The 15,835-nt window shown below is 42.5% G+C and overlaps 1 protein-coding gene across 1 annotated transcript in view; it reads right to left on the reverse strand.

The window, feature by feature from the left end:
* Positions 1–3,766: 3,766 nt before the first annotated feature.
* The window catches only part of LOC134802096 (uncharacterized), a 38,978-nt gene continuing 26,909 nt past the window's right edge, over positions 3,767–15,835 (reverse strand). Inside the window, exons 17-26 of the mRNA XM_063774688.1 lie at positions 12,867–13,089; positions 11,239–11,327; positions 10,813–10,910; positions 9,683–9,821; positions 8,162–8,348; positions 7,080–7,206; positions 6,585–6,742; positions 5,915–6,001; positions 4,752–4,863; positions 3,767–3,892 (exon numbers count right to left, since the gene is read on the reverse strand). Coding sequence (XP_063630758.1) covers positions 3,767–3,892; positions 4,752–4,863; positions 5,915–6,001; positions 6,585–6,742; positions 7,080–7,206; positions 8,162–8,348; positions 9,683–9,821; positions 10,813–10,910; positions 11,239–11,327; positions 12,867–13,089 — 1,346 coding nt within the window. The remainder of the gene's footprint in view (positions 3,893–4,751; positions 4,864–5,914; positions 6,002–6,584; positions 6,743–7,079; positions 7,207–8,161; positions 8,349–9,682; positions 9,822–10,812; positions 10,911–11,238; positions 11,328–12,866; positions 13,090–15,835) is intronic.

A 15,835-nucleotide genomic window follows, 5' to 3' on the forward strand; every position in this document is an offset into this window, starting at 1 on the left:
AGTTTAGGGCGGCCAGTTACTGGTGAATCACCCTCCATGTATTTTTATAATAAACAGTTCTGTGCACAAATAACTGTGAGTAATTATTTAAACATTTGGTTACAATCTCTATATATTTTAATACTGGAGCGAACTTAGAACTATTTCTATATATTTATCGATTCAGGTAAATGACTGGAACTTATGTGTCTTATGTTATATATAATAGAGTTGAATATACTATGTCAAGCCATTTCCGTCAGTAGAAAAGAGCGGCAAATAAAAAAAAAGGAGCCAAGAAGTTATCGTCCCATAGCCTCCTAATACCATAGAAATGAAAAACACTAAATTTGCCACTGAAATTTGAACCTATAGTGCAGGGAATAGAGTTGAATTATTTTTGTTTGAAAATTTAACGAAACAAAGGAAATGCGACTCTGTTCCAATTGAATATGGTTTAAATTTCATTGAACTGAAGAAGTCCTATAGGTAGGACCTTGGGCCTTAGGAGGATAGAAAAATTGAATTTCGCGCCTTTTTCTACTGACAAACTTGTTTGATCGGCTAGTCTATTTTATCGTCTTATCTTTCTGTGTCTTATGTTAGAGCGAGAGAGAATGCTTTATATCGACAACGATAAAATAGACTACGCATCTTCGGATTGAGCGAATGACAAACAAAATGACAGTGGATATAAAAATTAAATATAAGTTGATTTCATTTGAGTTGAGAAAGTATTTTGTATACACTCGTCATAAGATATATCGACCGGCCTAGGTGCTCAAAAATATGTACAGTCTGACAAAAAGAGTTGAAATTAAAAAGTGGCAATACAGTAGTGTCGTCCCGTTTTCTTCAGGCCCCTGTACACGTTGGGCCAGCGCCGGCCACTCCAAGGGACGCATTTATGCGTTAGAGGTAGCAAGTGATATTGCTATCTCATTCTACCGCATGGCTGCGTCCCTTGGAGTGGCCGGCGCTGGCCCATCGTGTACAGGGGCCTTTATATCAATTGATTTGAAAGGGACGACACTACACTATTGCCACTTTTTAATTTCTACTCTTTTTTGTCAGACTATAAATATGCTATAATGTTGTCAGTGGGAGCGTGTTCAGATATTTATGAGCACATTAGCCGCTCTGATATATCTGATGGCGTCAAAATGTTGATATTTTGCAGCTTATTTCAAAGTATTAAGGTTCAAAATGTCAACATATTATATTTTAGTTGTAGTACACTTAAGTGTAAAAATATGGGTGCACACATCACACTCAAAAATATGTCCCATAACTCTTATGTCAGCGAATTAAGAACTATGGGTCTATGGGATATATTTTTGAGTAAGTTATCAACACCCATATTTTTACATTTGACTGTAGTACTACTTGGATTGTTTAAATACCTAAAGAAAAAAACATTAAATTTTCACTAAAATAATTATCTACACTACAGGTTACAATTTTAGATTAGGTACTAATAAATACCTAAAAAAAGTAAGTTGATACATAATCGAAATACTGAGCAAAATAGGCAGGAATCATAAGAATGGAACGGAATAGAATGAAGGGCCCTAAAGCAGAGACGCTTTCCACGTAGATTTTCATACATTGACCCGAATGTTGCTATCTCTATTGCACGCGCATAATAGGGTATTAGACTGTATTTAAAATAAATTATTTTACACCATGCATGAAATAAAGCACCAGAAGATGAATAGAACAACGTAAATAGCAGTTATTTTTACACACAATTTCTATTTAAAAACCCGTATAAAACTATAAAGAGTAGGTAATTTGATTGTGACGTCACATGCTAGTATTTCATATAAATTCCATAGTAGCAAAATCGTTTTGACAGTTTGAAAAAAGAAACTGATTTGACTAGTAGTTAATTACCCTATTATATTGCTGTCAAGCTAACACAGTGACATTTACAACCGGCCTCATGGGCGGGACAGCAAAGCGCGTGCAATAGAGATAACAACATTCGGGTCAAAGTACGAAAATCTATGTGGAAAGCGTCTCTTGTTTATATTATCCTCCTAAGGCCGAGCCATACAAATGAAAAATGCAATATTTGCCACAGAAATTTGAACCTTCAGTGTAGGAAATAGACTTGATTTTGCGTTGTTCAAAAACTGAACGAAACAAAGCAAAAGCAACTCTGTTCCAATCGAATATGACTTAAATTTCATTGAACTGAATAAGTACTGTAGGTAGGACCTTGGGCCTTAGAAGGTTAAAATAAGTAATAAGACATTTAATAATACAATACATTCTGTGATAACTTGTTCTTACAAATTATAGCAAAAAAATTAACTGTAGCTCTATTTCCGGTTAACTGAGGCGGTTCATAGTCTAATAAAACATGGTCTTCTATTCCCAGAGTGACACAGGCCTACGTCACAATAACATGGCCGCTATATATAGCGCTATCGCATATTATCATATAGCGCTGTCGCATGATGACGTAGGCTTGTGTCACTTAGGTGACCTAGAAAAGACGGGAATGGAGTTCCAGGCGGAGTATATTATTATACCATGAGGCGGTTGATAAGAGCTTGGGGGCCTAAAATCATCCAAAAATCATGCTTCGAATGACCCCGTTTCCTCCTACGTCATGCTACCATCATCCGATGTCCAGACCCCCTTTGTATTTAAGTATGGACACCAAAGAATCTGGTCGTGCATGATATGGTAAATCTTTTAAATGAATGAGGATTTTCAAGCAGAACTTTTTTTTATGATTTGTGGATATCAAACTACATAATAAAAATACAATCATAATATAACGTTAAGTTGTTTGTCAGTTTCAGCAATTTGATATCCACAAATCATTAAAAAAAAGTACTGCTTGAAAATCCTCATTCATTTAAAAGATTTACCATATCAATCATGTCATGCATGACCAGATTTTTTCGAGTAAATTAAAATGTAATACATACCCAAACATCAAGTTTTAATCTCAAAATTTAGCTACTACCTTCCATATTCATATTCACGGGACAGCATGATTCGACCCTGAACCGCTGTCAAACTTCGGTTTTGTAGGAAGTGTCCTTTCTGTACGATAGTACATACTATTATTTATTCTGTGATACTACCTTCTACTTCAGTATTTACCAACCGCCTGAGACACGTAAATAGTAGACATATTAGGTAGGTATTTATAGAAAAACAATTGTTGATTTTCTCGCTTATCACGTAACAATGACAAAATAAAGGGCGTTCTGACATTATTTTATATAAATTGAGTCAAACCCATTAACCTTTTGGACGCCAATGACCCATATATCCGCACCGCAGGTCCAACGCCAAAGACGGATTAATGGGTCACAGACAACAGAGCAACATAGACCTACGTGCATATGCATAAAGTTAAATTTCAGTTTTGACACTTCGGTCACGTGGCGTCCGAGTGACAGTTTTTGTGTTTGACACGGCGTCGAAAAGGTTAAGTGTCGTTTATCACGCGATAAAAGCATTTTCTAACGCCGAGTTTCTTGCGCAAGTACTCGTATCATCTCGGATCAGAGGGAGCATTCCACGGGCTGTTCAGATTCCCGTACAGACGCATTTTATTTCCTGTGTTGCGACTTTTTTTTAGCATTTAAAGTATACGATTATTTTTCTGTGCATATTTATCACCATTTGTTATAGAAAAGGAAACTCTTATTTATACCTGCAAATCTTCAGGAAATTCGCGTTTGTACGGGACAAACGGTAGACGATTTCATGGAATGCTCCTGTATTTTCCATATGGCTCGGGAACGGTGACAGTTGTGACCTACGGTTTGACGGCGGTGAAGTACCGTTGCAGATCCATGTCGGCCTGCGCTACCCACGCTGCGTTCAGCGCGATGGTGTCCAACGCGCCCACGGCTCCCCTCAACTCGCCGAACAGATCTTTAAACTGTAATAAACAAATTTGTGTGTGTATTCTGTGTAATCTTATACTAATCAGCTGAACCTAAGCCAAGATAGGTACTTTTTCGTGCTTCTATATAAATATAAATGTTGAACAAAAATGGAAACTATAGGTCTAGATTAAGAGAAGAAAACGTATCAATATTTTCTGTACGACCGTTTGTTTCATACTTAAATAAATGAATAGTCTGTGTAAGTTCTTCCCGCTGGAAATCAAAGTCAAATAAAATAATAATTTCCACATGCCATAAGGCCGAACATATCATGGGGTCAGTATGTACACTTAATAATATCTACTGTACCATATGTTCTCGTAAATAAACTTTCATTTCATTTCATTTTATATCATTCCATTTCATTTCAATAGTGCTTGTTCTTTGCACACGCGGTCTTTTAACGCCAAAGACGTCTAGTGACGCGCGCGGTTACAGCCCAATATCAACCTTCACGCATTGCGACAAGGTTCACGATGACGAGCTGCACATGGTATGCGCGTGTCGTTTAAAGCTCCTCTCACTTACGGTCTGCGAGCCTCCCTGGCTAATTTGTATGTAATATTGACAAACGACAATGGCTAATAAAGTCATAAAACTCATAAATACTAACAAAATGCGGCCCGCGTCGACTTCGTTAACTGCTACGTGGCCCTCGGCTGCTAAAAGATTGCCGACCGCTGGTTTAAAGGGTTAACAAGGAGATTTTAAGAGGTCATTAGATCTATCCTTTCGCCGGACAGTTTCCGCTGTCTTGCTGCTAATAGGATTAGGGAAATAACAATCTTTTTGTTCTTTTATTTTCTTTAATTGTAGGGCGATAGGATAGATTGTACACTAGCTATCACTTACTCGGTAATAATCGTGTGGCTGATGCAGGCAGCGCGCGGCCGCGAGCAGCGCGGGCGGCGGCGGCGCGGGCGCGGCGCGCAGCACGCGCCACGCGCTCGCCGCGCCGCGCCATCTAGTGACAAAAAAAGATACCACCTCTGAGATAATTTATAACACTAATAGACGGGCGTCCCAGACCTTGGTCCGGTCCCTTTTTCGCACTCACTTGTACTCCTCCTTAACAGACGGCGAACCACTTCCCATTCGACCGAATCGGCCTCGGGCAGTACAGTTAGCAGCAATCGTTGCTAAGAATAGTTGATCTTGACGCGACTTTATTGTTAAGAGGATAAGAGCGCGTCAAGGTAATTTTGAACACCCCGCCCGCTTAGGAACTTCTGCTGCTGACTGTACCGAGATCGCATTCCGGTACGCCCGCCAATTATGATGCCTTATCACCCAAAAGTAAAAGTCGGCTAACTGCGGCTCTTGATGCCAAAAAAATATTATTCGGTAATTCTTTCGAAAGTTTCGCAAAAAAATATTTAAAAACTGAAATAGATGTCATATACTAAGAAAAATAAGTGACCAAAGCCTCCAGTGCCCCAGACTGGAATCGAACCAGCGTCCTCTGCTATCGCGGCAGGTGCCTGTGCCTTTCGGCCACCGGGCCACGCCACAGTGGCATAGGTCGAATTTTTCCAAGTATATGTACTTCTTACTGAAGGCTTATGACGCCCCATGGCCATCCCTAAGGTAGAACAGTATGATTCGACCTTCTAACTGGATTATCTCAGGTGATTCCAGCCTGGGGCACTGGAGGCACAGAATAAATAATAGTACTAGGTACAGATTACAGAAGACTCACTCTCTAACAAAACGCGTCTGTTACGATCAGGACAGATATGGCCGCTAGGTAGCGACAGCGCCACGCGCGGCTTATGGCAAACCCCAAAATTGGGGCCGAACGGATGTACTTTTAGCTACCTGTAGCAAAGCGACGAAATCGCGGAGTGAGCCACGCCTGCTGGAGGCCTTGATCACTTTTTCTTAGTATATGACATTTATTTCAGTTTATAATTTATATAGTAGTGTTTCTACTTGAAATCAAAACAAATTTGAATATTTTCTGAAAATAATTTGTTTTGTTCGAATACTTCTAATATGTAGTAAAAATGTTTCACCTGCACGCGGCTGCGCAGAGCGCTGTGATCCATTGCTTCCACTCGCGACCCCGCTGCGCCTCTGGTGACAGCGCGGTGAATGCGAACCTGCAAACAAGAGTTAATTTAGCTAGCGACATCTATCTTTCAATTGACGAGAATATTGGGCCAGTAGCACCAACCACATTTGTGACGTTTCTATGAAAAGGGAGCTTATTGTCGATGGCACTTACGCCATTATTGACGATGCTCCGATATAAATACAATGCCGCGCGACGCTGCGCGACTAAACAGCGCCAGTTAGCAGAGATCTATAAAACTTTTCATACAAAAAAATTTGAAGCAGCAGTAGGTGGCTATGTAAAGGACACGGGGCCACGTAGGACGCTGTTAATGCCTTCCAGCAGGTCTGCTCTCCTACAAAGTTGCGTGCTCTACCTGTACCAGTCGTCTTTCTGCGGCGCCGCAGCAGAGCCAGGTGGCTATACAAGAATGCGTAGAGCATTCTATTAATTCCTTTTAGCATGTCTATCAATCGATAAGGCAATGTGTCCTACCTGTAGAACAGCCAGTCGTCTTTCGGCGAAGACTAAGCTACTCGCAGCACTCGGTGGCTATACAAAGGACGAAGGGTCAAGTAGGATTAGAGCCTTCTAGCGTATCTACTAACCTACAATGCCATGTGTCTTACCTGTAGAAAAGCCAATCGTCCTTCGGCGACGCCAACGCAGCAAGCAGCGCCCGGTGGCTATATAAAGGACGCGGGGCCGCGTAGGATGCTGTTAGAGCTTTCCAGCAGGTCTGCCAGCCGACAAGGCCGTATGTGCGCACGCCCGCTGTGAAGGCCGCCTGTAAATGATATTTGTTAATTACTAGCTGTGCCCGTGATTCCGTTCGATGTTTAATTAATTAACCCCCTACGCAAAAAGAGGGGTGTTATAAGATTGACCGCTATGTGTGTCTGTCTGTGGCACCGAAGCTCTTAAACGGGTAAACTGATTTGGATGCGGTATTATTTATTTATTTGAAAGCAGGTTTTCTTATACGTGTTTTATTAAAATCGGTTCATCCGTTTCATTGCGTAGGGGTTTTATTATATTTTTAGTTAATAGAAATACGTGTCAATGTGGTCATGTTTCGATGTTCATGTTGTCCACCAAGTAGTAGACAAGAAACATGTGCTCACCTCCTGGTATATCTCCGGTATGGTCTTGTTGGCGTTGCGCCAGGAGTCGAACAGGCGTACCGCCTGTTTCGTCACTTTCTCATTCTCCCACTCAACGCCGGCTGTGAGCAGCGCGCCGCTCAGCCATCTGTCAGAAAGAGAGTTTTATTAACTGCGTTAACAAAATCTGACGTGACTGACACAAATTAAATATGGTGCTTAGGTACAATTTTACACAAATCAATTTAGTCCAGACCTAGTAAGGACAATGTTTGTATGAAAAGGCGATTTCGCGCGGTCGTCCACTTTGGTCTTAAGTAGTAAACTATCAAAATTAGTCTTCATTCAGCGTGTATAAGGAGCACTTCACTCTTGCTGAGGTCAGTGAAAGTGAACTACCAAGTAACTCTATGTCTCTTGGCTAATTTATTATGGTCACTGCGTCTGTAGTGTGACCAGTAGTTTGGCTAAAGGCCTGATGATGTTAATGTTCAAACAGCAACACTCTTGACTGTCCATCGGTGGACCACATGCCTTTAATAAGGTTTACGAACTGTCAGTTAAAAGTGTGGGCGATGTACTATCAACTTATCATTAAATTAATAGTATTATACGTATACGTACGTACGTATTAGTGTTGTATTGTACGGCCTCCTAGCTTAGACAGTTACAATTTATTAAAAAGGCGGGTTGGATAAAAGTTACTCGTAATTAGGGAATGCAATCTCTCACCAAGATTGGCGATTCGAGATCTCGCACGAAAAATCTGAATCGAGATAGGGTGTTTCGAGATCTCGGCGGTCACACTTTCGAGATCAAGATTAATCTCGACGAGATCGAGATTTGACAAAGTAATCAAAAATGTGTTATTTTGAGCAAATATTTCAAAGAATTGCGTATATACTATAAAAACAACAAACTAATCTACATTAAATAAAAAAACTATTAAAATATATATATACCGACCGACCGAGATTGATAAAATCGAGATTTTCAGTCAACGAGATTGAATCTCGAAAATTCGTGCGAGATCTCGCGAGATCTTGAAATTGCGAGATCGAGATTGCATTCCCTACTCGTAATATATCAACTCTAATACTTACAATTGGTCTTCATTCAACGTCTCCATTTCCTGACTGGTGTATATAGTCACGGTATCCGGGTGTAGGGTGACCAGCAGCTTGGCTAGAGGCGGGCCGGACGAAGTAAGGCGAAGTAGCTCTTTCCACCAGGATAAGTGGTTGAGGACCACGCGCCATGGGGCCCAGTGAGTCTCCTTATTTAGACGCGCTGCGGGAAATACGGAAATATGAAAAAAAAAAATACAAGTCAAAATCAATCAACACAAAGAAATAAAAGTAAACCGATAACCAAAGTAGTGTAATTCCGTCCGCCCTAAACTAAAAATGAATTCTATTCCCCTATAAAAAAAAATCATTTTAGTATAAGGTGGCCAGTTACTAAAACCGGCTAGTTACTGGCGAATTAGCTTACTTATGCGACAAACTCTTGTAGTTTATGCCTTCGTAATCTTGCCATGTTTTACAAATATTATTTTGTTACTAAATATATATCACATTAAAGTGCCTAAATGTGCAAATAAGGTACAGTGAGAAAGCCACAAGTGAGCAAATTTAGTGCTTATTGTTTGCGGCATAAGACACATTCTGGAACACATAGTGATGTGAAGTGCCTTTTTTACCTGTAACACCTTTCCGTAGACAAGGAAAATAATAGTTAATAAAAATACGTGACTTTAACATAGTAGAGGGCAATTTCTGAATAATATGTCAGAACATTAAATTGTTGTCTGTATAATGAAAGGGCTTCAAAATGTTATCTGGTTGACGACTCTATCCCTCTTAGACCCACGCTTCTACCTGAAGAACGAAATTTAGAACTATATTAGTATTTTTTTTTAATTGTTTAAAAATGTTTCAAAAGTGACGAAAACCTAGAGACGCTTTTTAATTTTTAGGGTTCCGTACCCAAAAGGTAAAACGGGACCCTATTACTAAGACTTCGCTGTCCGTCCGTACGTCCGTCCGTCCGTCCGTCCGTCTGTCACCAGGCTGTATCTCACGAACCGTGATAGCTAGACAGTTGAAATTTTCACAGATGATGTATATCTGTTGCCGCTATAACAACAAATACTAAAAACAGAATAAAATAAAGATTTAAATGGGGCTCCCATACAACAAACGTGATTTTTGACCAAAGTTAAGCAACGTCGGGAGTGGTCAGTACTTGGATGGGTGACCGGTTCTTTTTTTTGCATTTATTTCCGTTTTTTTTTTCATTATGGTACGGAACCCTTCGTGCGCGAGTCCGACTCGCACTTGCCCGGTTTTTTTTAATTGCAGTTGCGATAGCACGCGAGGCAGATGCTTTACTAGATCCTAGAAAGCTTTAATTTTAGATTATGTAACCTTGCTTAAAAACCAATTTCTAAACAAGCAGATACATCTGCGAGCGTATTCCAAATTTTGCGGACAGATTGCGGGGGTTGCGGGTTCAAGTCCTGACGGAAGCGTAAATTTTTCCTTTTATAGAAAATTTGCTTAAAAACGTTAGAAATAAATGTCGTCCTTTATAAAGGCCTTTGGGATGCTAGCAGTGCCTACCTGCAGCCGCGACGGCCCTGGAGGCGGGCAGGCGGCGCGCGCGGCTCAGCACGAAGGCGTCGTCCAGTAGGAGAGCGCGCTCCGCCGGCGCGCCGCCCAGGTACAGCGCCGACGCACGGGCGGCCGCCGCCTCCGCCGTCTGCAATGTATAAAAGAAAACGAAATGAAAAAAACCGGGCAAGTGCGAGTCGGACTCGCGCACGAAGGGTTCCGTACCATAATGAAAAAAAAAACGGAAAAAAATGCAAAAAAAAAACGGTCACCCATCCAAGTACTGACCACGCCCGACGTGTACCCGCCCGATTGTATTGCTTAACTTTGGTCAAAAATCACGTTTGTTGTATGGGAGCCCCATTTAAATCTTTATTTTATTCTGTTTTTAGTATTTGTTGCTATAGCGGCAACAGAAATACATCATCTGTGAAAATTTCAACTGTCTAGCTATCACGGTTCGTGAGATACAGCCTGGTGACAGACAGACGGACGGACGGACGGACGGACAGCGAAGTCTTAGTAATAGGGTCCCGTTTTACCTTTTGGGTACGGAACCCTAAAAACCGGACAAACTGGAACTCACACTTGAACACACTTGGTTCCGTACCACAGAATAAGTAATAGTATTATCATACAGAACGGCCACGCACCGCCCCGCCCCGACTCGCATTACCTCGCCCCGCGACATGAATCTGGCGGACTTCTGGCGTCCTCTCAGTAAAGCGACTTACCCACACATACACAATGACGCGTGTACAGACGTGCCGCACACACATATAAACGCAAATGATTATTAGGGTTCCGTACCCAAAGGGTAAAACGGGACCCTTTTACTAAAACTCCGCTGTTCGTCCGTCCGTCCGTCTGTCACCAGGCTGTATCTCACGAACCGTGATATCTAGACAGTTGAAATTTTCACAGATGATTTATGTTGCCGCTATAACAACAAATACTAAAAAATACGGAACCCTCGGTGGACGAGTCCGACTCGCACTTGTCCGGTTTTTGATGTATGGCGTGTCCGCCCTGTGTCCGTACTATCACTCTTAATTACTATATTTTTGCAATGTTTTTTCCTTAATACTGACCCACACCACACTAAAGACCGTTTAAAATTGAATTAACCTTCTTCTTACCTCTCCAGCGGAAGGATTCTGTGGCGCGACTCGGTACAGCCCTCTCGCTCCCACATTGTATCGCACCCACTTGTGCTTGCCCAAGTCTGGTACCAACACTGAAACGAAAAAGTATACAGGCTCTATAAAAACCATACTCCGCGAATAAACAATTATTACAATGGGAATGGGATATACAGACTCTCGGCATAGCTCTGACCCAATTAAAAGAGCGAGACGAGAAGGTACATACTGCCCAGCATGTACACACTCGTTCTCGGTCTGTCTCGGGGTCCTTCGACGAGTGTGTACAGCCGGCATAGTTAGATACATTAACATAAAAATTTTTGGCTAAGACATAACATCAACTGGATGTATATTTTTTTGAATCGTTATCGTTTTTGTCGAGATCCGATAGATGTCGTAACTAGGTAGCCGTTGACTTACTTTCAGTGTCGTTCATCCATATTAAGTGTGTGACGTTCTCAGCCCAGCGCGAGCCGTGAGTCGTCTTCGTCTCGTTGCCCACGTCGTACCTAATAACGAAATCAACAAGATGTTTAATTCACTACACTTTGTGAGGCAACATACGACTAAACGTGGAGGTTTTGGCATTTCTCATCCGAAAGTGATTGATAGTAATGGAACATAACTTGGTTAGTGGCAACTGTGACGCAACGCTATTAGGCTTGTGCCTGCTCGGTCACTACAGAGAGCGCTCCGCTCTCGGTCAATTGGTCAAACGAACTAGTTCGGTCTTTTAGTTCCTTTAGTTCAGTTCGGTCTTTGAGAGCTGGGAATGTATGAATCGATTTTACCTTAGTTTTTTTTCTAAATTTTTGGCAACTGAATAACGATTCAAGTTGTACGATACTATATGACGGTTAAACATGAAAAAGCTAGACACAATAAAATAAAATAAAAAATATAGAAAAAATATTTGATTTTTTTTCATACTTTTCAGGTTTAGGACTGTTTGTCACTCTTTTATCTCGTTCGCACTCATGCCAACGTCATTGTGAACCATTTCGTTCAGTCTATTTTCTGTTTCACTCATGTCAAGCGCTCATCAATCCTACTGAACTAAAGGACCTAAAAACCGATTAAGAGCGTGCAAAAAGATTTAGTTCCTTTCGGGCCTTGACGGGATTTCATTCTTAACAGTTCTTAGTTCATGACCGACACAGCCTAAACGCTATCACAAGAGATTGTCTTTGGATCCTGCCCAATGTTCATAATAAAGAACATTTTATGGAATTTAAATAACAGAACAAACGTGTCCTTAATTTAGAACATTGGGCTTCTGCCCAAAAGCAGGCAGGCAGGCAGAAGCCCAATGTTCTAAATTAAGGACACGTTTGTTATGTTCTGATTACCAACCGCGACCTTGGTTTTTCATTATCAATGTGGAACTCAATGTTTTATGAAGATGGTCAAAGGCGGAGCAGAAAGCTTGTTGGTATTACGTAATATTTTCAAGTCATAGTCGATACTCCTAAAGCTATGGATTGTGTTTGCCTTCGAGCAACATCGGGGAGGGAGTCGGCATTCGCACTATTTCCCCTCTGTCGAAGCACATGCCCAACTGGCATGCACACAAGCGCGGTGAATGTTGTGCCTCGTCCGTACACAAAAAAAGATCGAGGTGTGCAAGATTTGTCTTTAACGTGTCTCATTTTCTATGTATTTGTGTCGTCATTACACAGATTGGATTTTGTATGTAATGAGTGAGCATGTTTCAGGTTAGGTTAGGTATATCTTTTAACTGATAATTAATGACGCAAAAGATTGGGATCGAGATAGTGTCGTCTTCCAACCTAGCTTCGTACCTACATCATAGGACCCACCACCACCTACACCAGAGCAAGTGACGCCGCAACAGAAAACTGCGTCACGAAAATGATTTTTACATTTAAGTTTTATATAATTGTATATATATGTTAGTTTGTAAGGTATGTATCTATGGGCCTTAGTAGCCTGAAAATAAATGCTTTGATTGATTGATTGATCATGTCTTTTATACATCAGTAGTTTTTTCTCTGACGTTCATACAGATTGCCTAACATCTCACTTACCAAGTCCCATTCTGTAGCACACTATCAGTGATATTCTTGGCGATCTTCGTGTCATTCTCGAAGCCAGGCTCCAGAGGTCCCACGGAGAAGGTGACCGGGATGACCCACTTGGGGTTGGGCGGGGGCTTGGGGGTGCGGGGCGCGGGGCGGCGCGTGGTAGGGGCGGGGGTGGAGGTGGTGCTGCTGGTCGCGTTATCGTCTTCAATCGTGTCCGTGAAATTCTCTGGAAGATTATAATTTATGATAGCGTTTAGAATACAGGCGTGATTATGGGCCAGTTGAACCATCCAGACTGATCGACGTCACGCAGCAGATAACTATGAAACTTTCAATGCAATTAAATTTAGCGAACGCAAAAACGATGACACACGACCGACCCTAAATGTTCGCATTTTCTCTCAAAAACTTGAATTTTTGTTTTTTTTAAGCGTTGACGTAGGTACATATCTAAGGACGAGACGGGCCTTACGGGCACTATAAAATGGTACTAGTTCGGCGTCACTCACGAATTCGAGCCAATCGTGCGGTCTAACGCAACTAGTTGCGACCAATGGCGTGCGTGATGCGAACTCATCACCCAATCGCGTTGTAGCGGTGTCACACCGCTGTACTAGCCCCATTCATGTCCTATTCTTATTGCCCGTAAGGCCAGTCTTTAGTAACTACCAACCCGCCCCGGCTTTGCACAGGTTACAAAAAACCCTAATAACATAATATAAAAATTTTACCTTCCAATAAAATTGGTATTATGTTTCCTTCCACGTCGGATATCTTCATTGAGAGAGCAACGCGATCGTTGACCGATAGGTGCCGCTAGCGTCTATGTAGTCGCTCCGCCCCACGCCGTGACGTAGTTCCGCTTCCTTCCTGCCAACCATTGCTCGCTTCACGCTGCTCGCCGCGGCCATGTCATTGTTGAGGAGAAGTACCGTCGGCATAAAAGTAGCCTAGAAGCCTGCCAGGAAGGCATTACTCAGATATCCGACGTGGAAGGAAACATAATACCAATTTTATTGGAAGGTAAAATTTTTATATTATGTGTTCCGTTCCACGTCGGATATCTTCATTGAGACCTGTTTATTATCTCCTGGTGGCGAGTCAGCGGGCGCGCAAGCGTTAGGGCTACACCTACTGTCTTAGAACTCAGAGAAAGAATAAATATATACGACATATTGCAACCCATGAAATCACAGTGACTCGTTATAATGATACATTACAGGAAATTGAGAATTTAAATTGTAATCCCAGGTTCGAATCTGACGTTAAACTGGTTTGAGAGATTTCTCATTCGAAATCGCTTCCGAACCGCAGAATCTCGGCGAGTCATGATCCCAATTAACTTAAGCCAAAATATCGCTAAGTGGATAGTTTTCCAGCCACTTTAGTTATCAAGTACATCGTGGATCGAGAGCAATCGTAGGCGAGGCCGGCTTAGATGAGACTGTGGCTGAAATAAATAAGCGCAGTGTCCCCTAACATTTGTGTAATTCTCGCAAGTTGACGTACCCAGACTACCTACTTACTGGGTCTATACATTATTCCGGAGCTTCTAAGAGTCAAGTCGGTAAGACACGTTATCTGGTTTAGAGCCGAATTTCGGACACAAAATAATAGCGTGAAAGTTAACTATGCAATTACCCGGGCTACAGTGTAGTAGACTAAGGTCATTGACCCTGCGGTCTGATGCTAACAGCAAATGTGCGGCAGCTCTTCTATCGTACTTCTTCTAACGTACCTAACGTTGTAGGGCTATTCAAATTAGGGCAAGTAGATTTCTCGCGTCCCAAGCTGGTGGTTTGGGAGGCGCTGGTCTCGCTATTAATGGCGTTGGAAGAAGGCATAGTGTCCGATAGTGGTTCACATACAGCACTTGTTACAGGCTTATGAACAAGTATCGTTCTGAAAGCTAACATGGACAATAGAAATAGATGTCTGAGATAGCTCGCTACTTCACTGGGTATTAGAGGTACCTGGCAGTCGATCTTATTTTTGATGCACCATGAAGACCATTTCTACATTGTGGGCGTACAGGCGGCCTAGACAAGGGGACGATCTAGGGAGTGCTCCCGTTACTGGTTTTCAATACAAACATAGTACCGGAACCGGGAATACCCGGTTCCTCCATATTAGTGAGACAGTGACAGTTGCGTCTCGTTCGCTACGTAGCGTTAGCCCTTGGCATGTTGCATGCATGCGCCAGTCACGCCAGTAGGTACATCACAGCGGACGTCACTCCTGATCTCGCCAGCTCGGTGTTGGAGCGTCCTATCTGACAGGAGCTACGCCTCATTCTTAAGGTCGTTGACTCGTAAGAGAGGGCGGTCTGATGCTGTGTTCACTAGGACCGCCAGTAAATTGCAAGCTTAGCACAGCTGCGTGAAGGCTCTCCTTATCACGCCGTCACAGTAAACAGACTAGGCTGGGAGGTGGAGACATCCATACCAAGTCGTATCACCGGCAGCTGCCAGACGCGACGTGGTAGCAGTTCAGAGTCTGTTAAGAAATACCGTGACACAGTGCGAAGGCTCTCGAAAGCGGAGGCTGGCCAACAGGCCTATCAGGCGAAGATAGTCTCGGCGGCTTCTGGGCGTAGCTGCCACTCGGGCGCGCAGTGACTTCTTGATAAACCGTCGCCCTCGGGGGTTGTACCGACCTGGTAAGTGGCAAGGAACCAGCGCGACCTGTAGACGATCTGCTGGCATCAGCAGTTTTTGCGACAGCCGTGGTAACGGAGGGGATGTAGTGTCGCCGTCGTTTTATGTATACTGTAGTGGTGCGGTTGTATGTTTACACTTCTGTCGTCAGCGCTGCAGATGTGGCCCGTTAACGGTTACTCTTCACTGAAAGGGCCTTACCTCGTATACATTGTCTACCAATATTGGAGATTGTAACGGACTGCTTGCATAAGATGAGGGAGGAAGTGGCGCGAGGCTTTCGGCAGCTTCGTGTTGCTGAGGACTGCGAAGGTG

The sequence above is a fragment of the Cydia splendana genome, chromosome 24 (assembly GCF_910591565.1).
Source record: "Cydia splendana chromosome 24, ilCydSple1.2, whole genome shotgun sequence".
Taxonomy (NCBI): domain Eukaryota; kingdom Metazoa; phylum Arthropoda; class Insecta; order Lepidoptera; family Tortricidae; genus Cydia; species Cydia splendana.